Source organism: Leptonychotes weddellii, chromosome 4 (genome assembly GCF_054177405.1).
Source record: "Leptonychotes weddellii isolate Sample4059 chromosome 4, ASM5417740v2, whole genome shotgun sequence".
Classification (NCBI taxonomy): Eukaryota; Metazoa; Chordata; class Mammalia; order Carnivora; family Phocidae; genus Leptonychotes; species Leptonychotes weddellii.
The window spans coordinates 50,489,841-50,507,631 of record NC_138372.1 but is presented as its reverse complement, the minus strand read 5'-3'; the positions used below and the strand labels follow the sequence as shown (position 1 = coordinate 50,507,631).

Genomic DNA, 17,791 nt, shown 5'->3' with positions numbered 1-17,791 from the left:
TGAATAATAATCTCTTCTGTATGTGAATTTTGTGTAAAGTGCTTGCATTTCGTTCTCTCCATTGATTTCTCACAAGAGGCAGTTGGAGCAGACTGTTGTCTATATTTGTAATTTAGGCAGAGGCTTAGAGAGGTTAAGCGACTTTATCATGGACTCACAGAAAGTTAATGGCAGATTTAGAATTCAAACACCCACTTTTTGACTCCGTGATGCAACGACAATAGCCATGTGAAGCTATCTAGGAGAAAAAAATAATAGAAAGATGATGGGTTATAGAGCTGAGCAGACACGTAGTAGCTGGATAATTTTAGGAAAGTTACCTAACATTTCAGAGCCTAGGACATAATAGGCTCTTAATAAGCAGTAGCTTTGATTGTTTTTTTATGCCATCTTTATGATAGAGTAGATTCCACTGGACTGAATAGTACTGTTTGGGTCAAACTCTGCTTGCAAATGGGTGCTGCTTGTTCTCTTGCAGCCAGAGGTCCATTCCTGTGACAAAGCAGAGGAGTGCAATAGGCTGCTTTTGCCAGACTGGCTTTCTCCAGAAACAGGCTTAGGATTTAGGAAAGGAAAATAATCCCATGAGAATTGTTTTTCTATTTTTGAATTATTTGTAATTGGAATCATGTTCGTGGGATTTATTTTAGTATTCTACAGATACAGTTATTGTGTTCCCAAAGGGGACTGACTGTGCAGCATATATTTGGGGCATTTTTCTAAATAAAATTTAATGCTCAGTGTAGAGAGCCTTAGGCTTGGAGTATATAGACTCAGGACTACCATGTATTAACTGTGTTATCTAAAGTAAGTCACTTGTCTTCTGGGGATAAGAAGGCCTGGCCTATCTACCTCACAGGGCTGTCATGGGGATCAAATGACATGATGTATACAGAAGCATTTTGCAAACTACAGAGCATTCCACAAATATAAAGGTAGTCATAGTTCATTCCTTCGTTTATTAGCAAACCTGACTAAACTCTCTTCAGCATAGTGCCCCCAGGCCATCTGTGGAGCCTGACACATGACTGGGGACTTAGATGTCAAAATGTACCATGACAGCAGAGGAGATATTTAGAGCTAAGGCAGGAAAGGAGCTCAGGTGTAAAGAGAGGTTTATTTGAGGCCTTTGCCAAATAACTGATTTCTTTCCACTCCTAGGTCACTGATAGAAAAAAGAATTAGAAGTGATGTTTACACATAATAACTGACATCACTTACTGAACTGGAAGGACCTTCTTCATGTCAGGCATTATATCCATATTGTCTTTAATTCTGATAACAACTCTGTAGGATGGGCCTTATTATTCCTCTTATGTATGCAGAAACTAAGGTTCAGTGAATTCTTATGGTCCATCACACCAGCTTTATTCTCTTAGTGACTTTAGGGTAAAAGAGTAGCTTATCTTGGAAAGGAGGATAATTTAGAGTTGAGGAAGGTTCTTAGGCCTGAGATTTCTTTTATGTGTTTCAGCTTGAGTGAAGTAAGGTATCTCCTTTTGAAGCTGATCTAACACTAACAGGCACCCAGTTTAACCTCCCTCACAGAAGCTAAGGCTGGTATAATGAAACAGTGGTGAGCTGGTGCAAGATACTGCGCTTCTGAATCCCGGTGTGCTGCTTGTTTAGGTATCATGGCTTTTCCTGCTGGGTGCCGGCAACCCTCTCAAAGATACCTCTTCTTGTGCCCACCTGCTGGTTTGCTGTGTTATGCCTTTTCTCTTTAAAGAAAGAAAAAATAAATTCAGTGCAAAAACTAATGAGTTGTATGCCAGTAAAATGACTTTTACCATTTTAAGAAAATTTAAAATTATATAAATCTATATAAAATTATATAGATTTAGTATGAAACTTGAAATGTATTTAGTAGCATATACAGGTAGGTATGTGGGTGTATTAAAAAGTAAAGTTCACCTCATCTGCCTGTAGAAAATGATGCTAAACCAGGGAGTGTGGATATTTAATTCACCTCAGCTATTTGTGCCTAACACTTACAAATACTTGGAGCTAGGCAGAAGTGACATTTGACATTGCTCCTGCTCTCAAGGAATTTATATTCTTGCTGATAGAGGCTGGTCTCCTGAGTTCTAGGCCTGTGTTTTATTGTGCTTTAATGGTTTCTCATCATACCATGTTTACAGGTATGAAAGAGCATAACATTCTTTATTCTTTATCCTTCATTCTCTAACAAAGAGTTATGGAACACTTTCTGTTTGCTGTCACTTTGTTAAGCACTGTGGTCAGGGAGATAAACCCTGAAGGCATTCACCGTGTCTGGATAGATCACTGACCACGTACATACAGATACAGAGAGTCACATACATACATGTACTTCGTCACATACATGCAGTGTCAGTGATAAAAGTAGCACTTAGTGTTTTGGACAGTTTGGCAGGAAAGAGCCTAATGTGAATGTGGGTTTTTGTGCAAAGCTTCCTAGTGGAAGCATCATTTGAGATAGGTTTATAATTCAAGTCAATAATTGAATTTGGTCTTTGGCTTTTAGCCATGATGGAATAGCAGGGATAGGATTTACCTTCCTGCCTTAACCTACTAGAATACCAAATATATATGAAAAATGGTTTTCAGACATTGGACAATAGGTAGTAAAGGATTGTGGAGAGAGAAAGGATGAGAAGAGAAAAGGATGTAAAAAAGACCCAAATTAACTTTTAGGGATGAAAAATATAATAATCTGAATTGAAGAATAAAGCAGATGGTATTAAACAGCAGATTAGACACTGCAGAAGAAAAGATCAGTGGATTAAAGAAATAGCAATAGAAACTATCCAAGATGAAGCACATGGAGAAAAAGAGACTGGAAAACAAATGAACAGATTACTAGTAACATGTGGGATGGTATCAAGAGATCTAACATACGTGTAACTATTATCCTGAAGAAGGGGGCGGGGGTAGGAAAGATTTTTGAAGAATTAATGGCAGATTTTTTTCCAAATTTGATGAAAACTAAATCCACACATACAAGAAATTCAACAAACCGTAAGTTATATTAAACAAACTATACCATAAGGAGGAACATTTCATAATGCTGAAAGAGTTCTATCAAGTAGGCATAACAATCCTGAATATATATGTACTTAATGAGAAAGCCTCAAAATATATGAAGCAGAAACTGATAAAACAGAAAGGTTAAGTACATTATTGGCAGTTACAGTTGGCTATTTTAACATTCCTCTTTCAGTAATTGATAAAACAACTAAGCTGAAAGCCATTAAGGCTGTAGAACACTTGAACACCATCAGCCAATTTGACCTAATGGACATTTATAGAACACTCCACTCAACAACAAAATAAACACTCTTTTCAAGTGCACATGGGACATTTACCAAGATAAACTATATTCTGGGCCATAAAACAAGTGTTAATAGTTTAAAATAATTGAAATCATAGGAAGTATGTTCCCTGGCCAGAACTGAATTAAACTAGAAATTAATAACATAAAGATATATGGAAAAACCTTCAAATCTTTGGAAATAAACATACCTCTAAATAACACCTGGATCAAAGAAAAAATCGTGAAGAAAATTAGAAATCATTTAGACCTGAATGAAAATCAAAACACAACATAGCAAAATGATGCTGCTAAAGGAGTGCTTAGAGGGAAATCCATAGCTTAATTAAATGCATACATTAGAAAAGAAGATCTAAAATCAGTGACCTAAGCCTTTCCCTTAAGAAACTAGAAAAAGTAAGAGCAAGTTAAACCCAAAGGAAACATGAGGAAGGTAAGAGCGGAAATCAATGAAATAAAAACAGAAAAGCAATAGAGAAAAAGCAATGAACCTAAAACCTGGAGGTCAATAAAATATCAATAAAATTGCTCAACCATTGCCAATTGATAGGGACAAAAAGTGAGAATGCACAAATTATCAGTATTAGGAATGAAAGAGTGGTATCCTTACAGAGCTTGCATTTACTAAAAGGATAATAGATTATTATGAACATTATGCCATAAACTGAAAAACTATGTCCATGAAATGGACAAATTCTTGAAAAAGGGAAACTACCAAAGCCCACTCAAGAAGAAATAGATAGGGGCGCCTGGGTGGCTCAGTTGGTAAGCATCTGCCTTCAGCTCAGGTCTTGATCCCAGGGTTTTGGGATCGAGCCCCACATTGGGCTCCCTGCTCAGCAGGAAGCCTGCTTCTCCTCCCACTCCCCCTGCTTGTGTTCCCTCTCTCACTGTGTCTCCCTCTGTCAAATAAATAAAATCTTAAAAAAAAAAAAAATAGCATGAATAGCCACATTCTAATAAATATTAAATAGTTCTACTTAAATAATTAGCCCTAATCAATTTGACTATTTAGTGCTATCTCTATTAAATAAATTGACTTTTAGTTAAAAATCTTCTCAAAAGGAAAACTCCAGGCCTTGATCACTTTACTGGATAATTCTACAAGCTGTTTAAGGAAGAAATAATGCCAATCTACATAAATTCTTTCAGAATATAGAAAAGGAGAGAATACTTCCCAATTGACCTTAAGAGGCCAGCATACCCTGTACCGATAGTTGACAAAAAATTTCAAGGGCAGGGGGTGGAAATTACAGTTAAAAAAAAAAAAGAAAGCCTGCAATATATAAAAAGGGCACTATATGACCAAATTATGTTTATCTCAGGAATTACGGTTAGTTTAACATTTGAAAATCAGTGTAATTTCCCATATTAGTATGAATTAATAAGAAATAGAAGAACCATGTCAAAAAATGGAGAACATGTATTTAATAAAATATGATACCCATTCATGAGTTTAAAATTTTCAGCAAACCAGGAATAGAAGGAAAATTTCTCAACCTAATAAAGGACCTTTACCAAAAAGAAAAAAAAAAAATCTATTGCTAACATACTTAATGGTGAAAGACTGAATACCTTTTCACTGAGATTGAGAATACGGGGAGAATAGCTGCTCTCCTATAATGTTCTATTCAACATTATACCAGAGGATGTCATTATGCAGTAAGGTAAAAACAAGAGACTAAAAGTCATATAGATTAGGAGGGAAAAAGTAATGGTGGTTACATCTGTCAAGACTCACTGAATTATACACTTAAAAGTGATTGATTTTAATTTTTACATATTATGCCTCAACAAAGAAAGAACCATAAACAAATTGAACGTCTACTGTTTGCCAAGTGCTGTGTTAGGAATTTGCTTAGCTAGATGGATGTTGGGTCTTCCCTGCAGGGAGCTCACTGGTGGTAGACACGGTGTAGAAAGACTTGCCACTCAGAGAGATGAGAGTCCCAGAGAGAAGTACTTCTGAGGCCCAGAGAGGGGAGTTCTTACTAGGGGAGGCCCCACATAGTGGCTGCTTGAGTTTTAGTCTGATCAGTGAACAGGAGTCAGAAGAATGTTGAGGAGAAGGGCATTCCAAGCAAAGGCATGTGGGTGTGAAACTGCATGTTGTATTTTACAAACGGTAAAGAGCCTCATATTGCTGGGGCCTGGCAGCTGTGAGGTTTATGTTGAAGTGGCAAGAACTGAAGCTGGATAGGTTGGCAGAAAGATAAAAGGTGGAATGTTTCTCATATTTGCTTAAACTGATATTACAAGAGAAAATATGTACCTGAGATCAAGAAACCCTCCCTCTTAGATGAGAGATGAGGTGATCGATGCACCTTTTCTCTTCCTTCGCTTTTTGTCTTTTTTTTTTTTTTAAAGATTTTATTTATTTATTTGAGACAGAGAATGAGATAGAGCATGAGAGGGTCAGAGGGAGAAGCAGACTCCCTGCCGAGCAGGGAGCCCGATGCGGGACTCGATCCAGGGACTCCAGGATCATGACCTGAGCCGAAGGCAGTCGCTTAACCAACTGAGCCACCCAGGCGCCCCCTTCGCTTTTTGTCTTAAAACAGCAATAAAACCTTGCTTTTACTATCAACTGTTTCAAAATAGTAATTCTCCCTGGATAGATAGACCTCAGCTGAATTTGTGTAACTAAGGGTGCACTTGAGCTTTCACATGTTACAGGGAAGAAGTATGTTTTAATGTTTGAGAAAGCTTTTAATACTAGCCATCTGGGAGAACTGCTGAGATGAGCCAGATACGGCTTCTGCTTTCCAGCAAATATCAGTTTCTTTGTACCGATAGGGAGAAGTACAAAATCTTCCCCACATTACATTTTAGAAAGGAGAAAACCTTCTGAAACTGCTTTTTGGGTTCAGCTCCATATGTATCAAATTCTTAAACATCACTCTCTGTCCTGTGAGCGATGCAGGGAAGTGTATATATGTGTATGTGTGGTGGGAGTGAGTACCCAGGATTTTGATGGAAGAATAGAACAGCTGATTTTGAGGGCTTGCTCTAAAATCAGATACTTTCTTGTGTATTACAGGCAATGGATTTTGAAGGCTGGGCTGACACCCTCTTTCTTCTGCAGTTCACCCTCTCTTGTGTGATGGGGTAAGCCTTTGTTGCCTTATTAGCAGACTGTTTTCCTAGAGAAGTTTGTTCTGGGGTCCTTTTGCTTCATTTCTAAGTATCCTGTTCAGTCTCTTGAGTATATCAGTATAGGGTAATTAAACTTCCAGATTCAGGTGGTTTCACAGCCCTTGGGAATGTGCCCTTAGGGCTACTAAACTAATTCCAAAGTCATCTTTGGAAGGATGGAGACAAGTAACTATTTACCCAATAACCTGGAATGTGATAAGCACCATTATATTTCAGAATGCATTCTTTTATTACATTGACCATTTGACACATATTTTTGTCCTCTTACCTATGAGGAAGCAGGCCCAGAACTCAAGTCAGCTGTCTAAGTTTGCGCAGTCCGCAGTGGTGGCCTTTGAATGTGGGGCTGACTCTCTCTACCAGATTGTCTTCCTCTTAGAAGAGTATATGTGGAAGGCAAGAGGTATCTGCTAATGTGCCTCTTCTCTTCGCTTTTGTGTTTCCCTGAGGAATTATTTTCCGGAGCCGGTCAGTTTGGTTGGTGTTTATGACTAGATCTGGCACAGGCTAGGTGCCCAGTGAGGAAGTGCTTCAAAATAAAATTACCATGGTGCCTTGGTACTGAGTCAGGCTCAGAAGCCTCGTTGTAAATCTGCCCATTCCAACTGCTGCCACTTACTTGTTAAGTGAACCTATATCCCTTCTTACAGTAGTGCTAATTTGGGTTTCTTCCATCTTTAAGAATCTCTCTTGCCTCCTGTCCAGAGGTCACATTGACCTCATGGGAGGTGCACACCTGAGCCGTGGTCTGTGAGCTCAGCTTTCTATCTGCGTTAGGTGAATTAGTGGGAATATGATCTAAGAAGAGTACCTATGATTAGGAATGGTGGTTTCAAGGTTTTGGTGAGGGTAGCTGGGGAAAACACCTGGTCAGTAATTGGACATGTGTTTCTCTTTAATGAAATTTTAAAAAAATCTAAAGCTGCAGTACAAGCAGGGGTGAGATAGGGAAAGCTCATAGTCAGTGACTACAATGTGCTAGCATGGCCAACACTGTTTCTTTTGGCTAAAGATTGCTATAAAGTAAGCAACTGGCTCTTACACCTCTTCCTTCTTTGTTCCAGGTTTATCTTGATGTACACCACAGTACTCTGCACGCAGTACAATTCTGCTCTTACAACTACAATAGTCGGCTGTATTAAAGTGAGTTGAAAAAATACTGTTATCTTTTGGGTACCTACTTTATTTAAAAATTGTTGCTCTAAATCTTGCTGTGGCCTAAAACCCCATCATCCTTCTTTCCTCACAGATTGTCTTGGTTTGATGGGTTGTGGTGCTGGTTTCTCAAACGATCTTTAAGAACTCAGGGAGGGCGTAATCTCTGCTTTCAGGCAGCTAGGCTTTGGGGAATATGGGAAAAGGAGAATGGGTTACCTTAGAGTAGGGGAAGAGGAATTAGGCTTGTTTCAGACAGGGTAGGTGACTAACTTGGGAGTGATAGGCCTGTCCCTTTAATCGCCAGTGAAAACTGTTCTGTTCTCTGCCTTCCTGAGTTCTGGCTGTTGTAGGGAAAGGAGGCCTGCCAGAAGTTAATCAAGGGAGTTTTCCAGTGCATGAGCCAAACCTTAAATGGCCTACTTTTAAAAGCTGTGTCTGACATTTCCAGTGATGTCATTTCCTCCTGATCCATTTTATTTGAGGGGAGGCTCATTTGTCTTCAGCCAGGGGAGCCAAAGTTGACTTAAATATTGAGCTGAAGTTAGTGGCTTGTAGCCTGAGGCCTCTTTCATCTGACTTTGAGTTTCTAGTGCTTTAAGATCCAAGAGGCCACGGCATGCCTGATTTCCAAATGAATTAGGGTAGGCTTGCTTTCTAAAAAAGAGAGAGAGGTAGGTCCTTGATCATTTGGGAAATGGAGTGCTTGCCCTTGGGACTTCCTTTCTGATTCCCCATTTGTCAATAGTGAGGGAAGGGATTGCAGAATAAAGTTTTACTGCCCTGCTATGTTTCCCTTTGCACCCCCATGGAGTGGTGTCCACCTGCCCTCACTTTAGAAACTAGATTTGGGTTAAAATTTCAGGTCTGTGACTTCAGATCATGGAATTAGAGTGTTTGGTGTAAATAGAATTCTGAATTAAGCTAGAACCAGTTAGTTGTGTGAATTCCCATGAAAGCTAGAGGCAGTTAATCTACGTTCAGGCCTGGGCTTGCTAAGATAATTTTAGCCCCTCAAATTAGCTCTCAGCTCTGTTTTGATTTTGTAAAGTAAATGCCCTTTTCAAGAGCAAAGTGAATGGCTTGTATCTTCAGAATAAGAAGAGCAAGAACATGAGAGACAGGCCAGTTGTTACCATGTTTTTGCCAAAATGGATACTGCCTGAAAGCCAGTGTTTAATTTTAATAACCTATTTGCTTAAGATTTTGTAGGGTACTTTCTTTGTATTTATCAGCATGGGGTACAAATATAATCATGGTCTTATTAAAGAAGGTCTAGTACTTTTGATATTTCCTCCTCCCCACAGAGCCCTATGGACTTTGTCCAAAGGGATCAGTTTTACATCCAAACTCTAGAGAGAAGGAAAAAAACTAGATTGATTTACAGCTGCTGTTGCTTCTCACTGTGTTGTGGTATTGCTCTCGAAGGTTTTCTTACGTCTTCAGACAGAGGGGAGTACGCCGATGCCCTTGCTGGTTCAGAGTCTCATGGTCCACCGTGGAGCTTCTTTCATTAGCCTCTCAGATACAACCCTTTTAGCTCAGTCATTGTTCCCCAAGGGGCTATCCCTGGTTCTTGTTTCTCTGAAGCATGGTGGGAAAATTACTGAGGATACTTAATTAAAAATGGAAGTGCCTATGCCCACCTCTTATACACTGAATCAGAATCTCTGAAGTAGAGCCTGGAAACCATCATTTTTAACAAGGTACGCTAACATTTGAGAATTGCAGTCTGAGTTTTGAGGTACTAGCATCTTCTCTTCTGCGCTTGCTGATGAATTCTGCTTGGGGGCGTCGCTGTCTTGTCCTAATTGATTTTGAGCAGCAGGGTTTGGGTTCTCAGTCCCTTCCCTTTCTGTAGCTCCTGGGCGCTTTATGCAGATTAACCTGCCATCTCTCTGGAGCTCTGTGTTCTAAGCCGATCCTGTTACACATTTTCCCAAGTCGCCTACTGACCTTGTTTACTGTTGCATGGTATTTAATTTTGCTCTTTCCCCTCAAAACACTAAGAAAATCTGTTCTGAGGTAACTTTCTGTCTCCATCCTTAGACCTAGAAGAGGCTGACATAATTTCGAATGCTCTCCCAAAGGGCACTCCCATTATAAATTTGAAGTTTCTTTTTGGCTTTTCAAAAACACTGTGGCACTTTACTTCTGCTTCGTAGACCCGATCTAGGCGATCCCAGGTTCTAAAAATTTGTGACATTTCCCATTCCCGACAGCTGTCACAGTGGAGAGGCAGGCGGTGCCTTCTGAATGTGAGAGAGAGGAGGTTAGGGAAGAACTGAAGAGTAGCTTGAACTTCGGGAAAGTTTATTTCACCTCTGTGGCCTGCAGATAATTAAAAGGGAGCCAGATAAGCAGATGTTTACAAACCTGGGAGTTTAAGGGAGTCAGGAGAGGTAATTTTAAGTATGGGACTTTGAGATGACTTTTCATGTATTTTTTTAAGATACCAGAGAAGATACCTCAAAAACCGTGTTCATGTTGGTAAATGCCCTGTCATCCCCTTTTTCCTTTCTAAAGAAGAGGGAGAGATGCTTACACGTGAGGTTTTCCTTCTTCACTTTACCCTCACAGGTCAACAGTTACCTCAGTGGGAGGAAAAGCATTCTTTTCTGATTGCCAAACGCACATGACTGTTTTCTACCCCTAGTGACAACAGTGTTTCTCTGTCTAGATTTACAGCGTTAGCCCATGTCATGGGGCACGGGAAGTTGATTATCTGGTGATAATTGTCAGTGAGTGCATTTAGCTTTTGGAGGGATAGATTGAGAAGAAGTTAATGCCATTTTTTATTTCTTATTTCATACTATACTCATTTTAGGATTGGTGGGTTTTTGTTATTGTCCGTTTATTTGATTTTGTATTTTAAGGATAGGTATTTGGGCCATTCTGTGGATAAGTTTATATGAATATTGAAAAAGCTCAGTTAAACCTATGTTACAGCATCTTGCCGTTTTTCTTTGTAGAATATATTAATAACTTATATTGGAATGGTCTTTGGTGGAGATTATATTTTCACATGGACAAACTTCATTGGCTTAAATATCAGGTAAGTAAAAATATTTAAATGTAACCACTTTGACAAGTGGGATTTGGATACTTAAATAGTGTCACAGTAAGGGGCTATTTAATTGAAAATTTGCTCATTTATTAAACAATTATTGAGTACCTACAGTGTATTATATATCTAATGTCTTCACATAATGCTTTTTAAGAAATGGAGATAAGATGGTTCCGTATTTATACACGGTATTTAGGGAATCTTTTCTGGAAGTTAAGCCCTTTTTACTTATTGGCCTTCAAAGAACGGTCTTCTACTCATTATGCTAGGTGGCAGTACAGTGTTCTCAAGAAAACTCAGGGCTAAAGAAGAGCAGCTCTGTTAGAATTGCTTTATACGTGTCTGACCTTGGACATACCACTGGATTGCTTTCGTCCAGACTTTATCAGTGATGAGGGTAAATTGTATGAAAGATCCTTTTTAGTTCCAGAATGAATTGCATGGTTTTATTTTTATTTATTTATTTATTTATTTATTATTTTTTTTTAAAGATTTTATTTATTTATTCATGATAGACAGAGAGAGAGAAACAGAGGGAGAAGCAGGCTCCCAAGGAGCAGGGAGCCCGATGCGGTACTCGATTCCAGGACCCTGGGATCATGACCTGAGCCGAAGGCAGACGGTTAACCATCTGAGCCACCCAGGCGCCCTTTTTTTTTTTTTAAAGATTTTATTTATTTATTCATGATAGAGAGAGAGAGAAACAGAGGGAGAAGCAGGCTCCCAAGGAGCAGGGAGCCCGGCATGGTTTTAAATACTGTATGTATGCTTAAAAATTCTCAGATTTGTTTTTGGGCCAGAACTCTATCTTGAATTCCAGCTTAATATATCAACAGCTCACTTGACCTCTCTGGCTGACATGTCAAAAACTGAACTTTTATTTCCTCCCAAGTGTGTTCCACTCACAACCTATATATATCAGTTGCTGCAGACTCTATCCTTCTAGCCTCTCAGTTCAATCCTGGAATCATCCTTGACTCTTCAATCTTCTACCCAGTATCCAGTGCATTAGCAAATTCTGTTGGCTCTACCTTCAAAGTAGATCCAGAAAAGAGTCACTTGTCACCTTCTGCATTGCTCCCGTCAACATCTAAGCCACCAATATCTCTTGCCTAGGTTACCGCCTAGTCTTCTCCATTTGCATGGCTAACTCCTTTATGCCTCTAAATTTTTGCTGAAATGTTACCTTCCCAGGGAAGTCTACCCTGACAACCTTATTTAAAATTGCAACCTGCTCTCCCCCTTCTGATACTGCCAAAACCCTCTTACTCTGCTTTTCTATTTCTCTTTTCTAGAGCTCTTAATCTCTTTTAATATACTATATAATTTGCTTATTTATATTTATTGCCTATTTTCTGTCTCTCTTGCTGGAATGTAAGTTCCATGGGGGCAGGGATCTCTGCCTGTGTTGTTATTTCCCAAGCTCCTAGAATGAATCCAGCTATTGCTTAATAAGTATTTGTTTGATGAGGGGCACCTCGGTGGCTCAGTCAGTTAAGCGTCTGCCTTTGGCTCAGGTCATGATTCCAGGGTTCTGGGATCGAGCCCTGCATCGGGCTCCCTGCTCGGCAGGAGCCTGCTTCTCCCTCTCCCTGTGCTTCTCCCCCTGCTTGTGCTCTCTCTCTCTCTGACAAATAAATAAAATCTTTAAAAAAAAGTGTTTGATGAATTCTGTATGGATTGGTGAAAAAACACTTTGGAAACTATAAAATAGCCCTCTACCTAGAATATGGGTGTGTCAGCTCTTTAACTTGAAGCAAATTATATAACCTCTCTGGCTTTTTATTGCTTCAGAGGTAAACGAGTGATGATAATACATCTTCTACCTTCTTTATGGATCAGTATGAGAATTCAAGACTAATATTGGTAATAGGTTAATAACTCATTGTTGCCCCTTCCCTGACATTTATTTGCAAGTATAGTTTAGAGGAAAAGTCATTTGTTATTTGTGGGGTGGAGTTGGGGGGTGGTGGGTGTAATGTGTACCCGAGGATCGCATATTTTAGAAGGAAGATGAGTAGTTCAGTCTCATACCTTGTTTGGAGTTGCAGTTCTGATGCTTGCTTGCTATGTGACTTTGAGTGTGAGTTGTTTATCTTTTCTGAGCTTCAGTTTTCTTGTGTGTTGGGGATGAAAATATCGATATCTCTTTAGAGTTGTTAGAATGAAATAATCTAATATAAAGTACCTAATTTACTGCTTGACATCTGTGCTGAGTAAATATCGTTTCTTTCATTAATATTTGTGAGAAAGGGCTAGGATATAAGGAGCAACCTGGTGGAACAGTTTTGACTTTGAATGTGACCTCTGTTCATTCACTTCTAAAAATTTGGATTAAAGAATCATTATGGCACCATATAGACCTGACTCAGAGGTGCCCTGATTTTCTTTTTGTTCCCTTCAAATAAATAACCGTATAGCCAAAATGAAGTAAAAGCTTCTGTTTGCATTTTCAGATCTCTGCAGTACAAATCTCTTACAAGATAACAAAGTTCTTATAAGAAAGCTTTTAGGTATCTTTTCACATTGCAGGCTATTTTAAAAAACTTTTAAAGTGTCTGAGTATGTTGGAATGTTATGAGATATGTCGGTCTAACATATACCAAATCCAACATCTTGAAAATTCTTCGAATAGAATTTCTTTTTGTGTCAGGTAGTGCATTTTAGTTCTGGTTAAACAGTCCCGTTTTGCTAGCAAAGTTACTTGGTAGTGATAATTACGATAATGACTGTTGTTGGTACTCTGTCCCTAGGTAGTATTTTTAATAATTTCTAATTGCTTTCACATTTTATTGTAATAAATTTTACATATCCTATTGCTTTACTCTCTTTTATTACAAGGCTGAGGAGAATATTGATGTACTTAACCAGCCAAGTTAGTTGCAGAGTTCGGATTAAAATCCAGGTGAATTTCTTTTCGAATACTATTTCCATTACAGTGTGCTTTTCAGCTTTGGTAGAGGAAAGTATATATTATCTAATTTTTTTCACTTTCTCTCTTTAAAATGAAAATTATGGTTTTATTACTTATATTTTTTGACTTCCTTTACTAGTTGGTAAGCAGACTCACAGGTTGTGGACATTCCTTTTTTTTTTTTAATGTAAAAACCAAACTTAAAGTGGCTATCATATTTCACTTTGATTAGAAATGGTGTCAGTGCATCTTTGGCTGACTACACTTTGAAGGAAATCACTAATTAAACCATATTCTTAAAAGAATCTATGATTAGGGGTGCCTGGGTGGTTCAGTCAGTTAAGCATCTGACTCTTGACCTCAGCTCAGGTCTTGATCTCAGGGTCATGAGTTTGGGCCCCATGTTAGGCTCCACCTTGGGTGTGGAGCCTACTTAAAAAAAAAAAAAAAGATACTGTGATTAGACCCAGATAACATCTAGCTTCCCTATACCCTGCCTCATTTCTTTGTTGTTTTAAGAAAAGTTTAAATAGCCCTCTCTCTGTTGTGATTCAAGTGCAAGAAGCAGGACGCTTGCACTGGTAGCTACTCAGGCTTCATCCGCATTGATTCTGTGGTAGGAGGCATTTTTTTTTTTTTTCCAGTAGGGCTCTGTTGAGAGCCTGGCTGTCTTCAGCTCTTCTAAATGCCTTTTTCCAGTAGCCACTTAGTGAGCGCTCACCCAAACCCAAAAAGGAACAAGCAAGAGTAGGAAATGATTAGCGAAGGGTGGTGACAAGAGCCTGCTTCTGTACTTCGATCAGTTGGTGGACTTGGCCTGTGCCTTTGGCCTAAGTAATGTAGCCTTTCCAGATAATGACATCATCATCCTCATAACTGCCCAGGCTAGAATTCCTAGAATCTCTGGGGCTCATCTTCATCTGTGATTCTTTTTTTCCTTCCATAAAAAAAAATATGATTTAAATACAGTCAGATTCGCCCCTTTTCATGTACAGTTCTGTGAGTTTTGACAAATGCATATAGTCATGTAACTACCACCGCCACGTTCATGATATAAAACAGTTGTATTGCCTCTAAAATCTTCCCATGTCCCTTTGCATTGAACCTCTCCCTCTCTGCTCAGCCCCTGTTTTCTATCCATATAATGTCCAGAACGTCATGGAATGGTAGCTTTTGGTCTGACTTACTTCACTTAACATACTGCATTTGAGATTCATGTTGCATTCTGAGATTCTGTTATGGATATATCACAGTTTGTTTATCCATTCACCAATTGAAAGACGTTTGGGTAGTTTCTAGTTTTTAGCTGTTTTGTATTAGCTGTTGAAACACTTGCATAAAAGTTTGTGAACATAAGTTTTCATTTCACTTGGGTAAATACCTGGGAGTGGAATTTCTGGGTTGTCTGCTAAGTGTATGTTTAACTTCATAAGAAATTGCCAAGCTTTTTTCGAAAATGTCTGTACTGTTTCGCATAGCCCTCAGCCACATATGATGCTCTGTGATGGTTGCTGCACATCCCAGCCCTTGGTTTTGTCAGTTCTTGTTTTTTAAATTCTAGACATTCTAATAGATCTATAGTGGTATCTCATTGTGGATTTTTTTTTTAAGATTTATTTATTTGAGAGAAAGAGTGGGGGCGGTGGACAGAGGGAGAGAAAAACTTAGGCAGACTGTGTGCTGAGCGTGGATCCCTATGCAGGGCTTGAACTCACGACCCTGAGTTCACTTTCTGAGCTGAAACCAAGAGTCAAAAGTTAACCGACTGCGCCACCCAGGCGCCCCTCATTGTGGTTTTTTAATTTCCATAATGATTCATGATGTTGAACATCTTTTCACATGCTTATTTGCCATCTGTATATATTCTTTGGTAAAATGGCTGTTCAAATATGTTGCCCATTTTTTAAAAATTGGGTTATGTGTTTTAAGTTTTGTTTTGTTTTGTTTTTTTGAAGATTTTATTTTTAAATAATCTCTACACCCAACCCGGGGCTCAAACTCATAACTCCGAAATCAAGAATCACATGCTCTACTGACTGAGCTGACAAGCACCCCTTGTTTTCTTAAATTTTGTTTTGTTTTGTTAAGTTTTGAGAGTTCTTTATTTATTGGGGATACAAGTCCTTTATCAGATATGTGATTTACAAGTATTATTTCCCAGTCTGTAGCTTGTCTTTTCATTTTCTTACTCTCGTTTGAAGAGCACAATTTATAAGGCTACTTTTATCAGTTTTCCTTCTGTGAGTTGTGCTTTAGTGTAACCCAAGGTTACAAAGATTTTCTCTGATGTGTTCTTCTAGAAGTTTTACAGTTTTATTTAAAATTAGGTATATAGCCCATTTTTGGATTAATTTTTATATATTGTGTAAGATAGGGATGAAAAGTTCTTTTTATATTGTGTGTGTGTGTGTTTTTAATATAGATATCCAGTTCCAGTACCTTCTATTGAGAATGCTATCCTTTCTGTTGAATTGCCTAATTCTTTGTAACACTCTTTTTTTATTAGCACTATTTTATAAATTAGGAAGCTGAGCCTAGAGAGGTTAAGGTAGTTGAGTGAATTCTGAAGTTATGCATTGAGCGTGTGCCTGTATGCCAGGCATTATGTTCTAGAGGGACATGGTGCATTCCCTTCTAGATCTGCCAATGTTACACAATTAGAAGTCAGTCATGTCACAAGGATTTTAACCCAGATGGGTTGGACTCCAGAGTCCCAAGTTCTCATTCCTTAATGCACCTCATTCAGCAAATGACTGACTGATTACAACGTAGCCTAGTAAACTGTTTATGTATCATCACCATTTTAGATTCTTGGCTATTTGAGGGCAGAAATCACTTGTCTTATTTACAGTTGTGCCAGTATTTATCAGCACCTGACACATAATAAGCATTCAGCTAGTAATAGTAACAAAATATTAACCAATACCTGTATTTTTTAAGATTTTATTTATTTGTCAGAGAGAGGGAACACAAGCAGGGGGAGAAGCAGGCAGTGGGAGAGGGAGAAGTAGGTTTCCTGCTGAGCAGGGAGACCGATGCGGGGCTCGATCCCAGGACCCTGGGATCATGACCTGAGCTGAGACGCTTAACGACTGAGCCACCCAGGTGCCCCTTAAGAATTTGTACTGGGCATTGTCCTGAGTACTCCATACTTAATCTCTGTAGCAGCCCTATGAGATAGATGCTGGGAATATTCCGTTTGACAGAGAGAGGCTAAAAAGCTGGTAACATAGCACTCAGCTGGTAAGTATTCCATCCATGATTTGCCTTCCAAGTCTTCGTTCTTAACCACCGTCTAGTAAATAGTGGAGAGATGAATGGATTAATTTTATTTTCATATCCCTTTATGATATGCCATCATATTGGTTACATACTCTTAAGTCAGCCTCCTTTAGGGTCATGAAACTCATTTTACGGTAGCTTCTGAGGCCACACGATGGTCTACACAGTCTCTGGGATGGGACATGGTGCAGCTCGGAGTAGTTCCAAAGTTGGTTCCTGAGGACTTTGGTCTAGCCAGCTCTGCTCAGCACCTGAATCTACTGTTCCCTCATTTTGGATTCCTTTGCCTATTTCCTTAGAAAGAGGAGTTGCTTCCGGTTTTCAGACTGCTTCTCCTCCCGCAAAATTCCATCCTAGTAGATTCTGTTCTGGTTCCAGACTTCTCCTGAAGGACATAAGCTTTTCCTTCGTTTAGTGGTTCTCTAAGCAGGAGGACATGTTTTGTGTTACCAGTTAGTCGCTGCTGATGTAATCTCCACTAGGCTATTTATAGAGTTATATAACTGGCATCTGTCTCACTAGAGTGACTTAGACTTTTGAACAGGCTCTAGGGAGGTTGGCTAGCTGTTGGTTATATCATTATTTCTGACAGAAGAGCACTGAAATGGAAGATAGCAAAAAATCTGTGTTCTGTTACAGTACCTCCATAAGTTATTTATAATTCACCTTTTGCAACCTCAGGCTTTTTTTTTTTTTTTTTTTTTGCTCTCAGTTTTTGAACTCGAGTTGTCTATCCTAAGTCTGCCACTAAACTTCTCTGATTGACCCTGTGGCAGTCCTGTGGAAACTCTGGGTCTGGAGGTGTTTTGCAGGAGACTTATGACATTGGAAGGAACCTCCTCCAGGTGTGGAAGACACATAAAATACGTTATCCTTTTAGTTGTGATGGGAGTCCACCCACATT

At 39.0% G+C, this 17,791-nt stretch overlaps 1 protein-coding gene across 1 annotated transcript in view; it reads left to right on the top strand.

Moving 5' to 3' along the window:
• The window catches only part of SLC35D1 (solute carrier family 35 member D1), a 47,560-nt gene that overhangs the window by 18,362 nt on the left and 11,407 nt on the right, over positions 1–17,791 (top strand). The window contains exons 8-10 of the mRNA XM_081817084.1: positions 6,354–6,421; positions 7,534–7,612; positions 10,597–10,679. Coding sequence (XP_081673210.1) covers positions 6,354–6,421; positions 7,534–7,612; positions 10,597–10,679 — 230 coding nt within the window. The remainder of the gene's footprint in view (positions 1–6,353; positions 6,422–7,533; positions 7,613–10,596; positions 10,680–17,791) is intronic.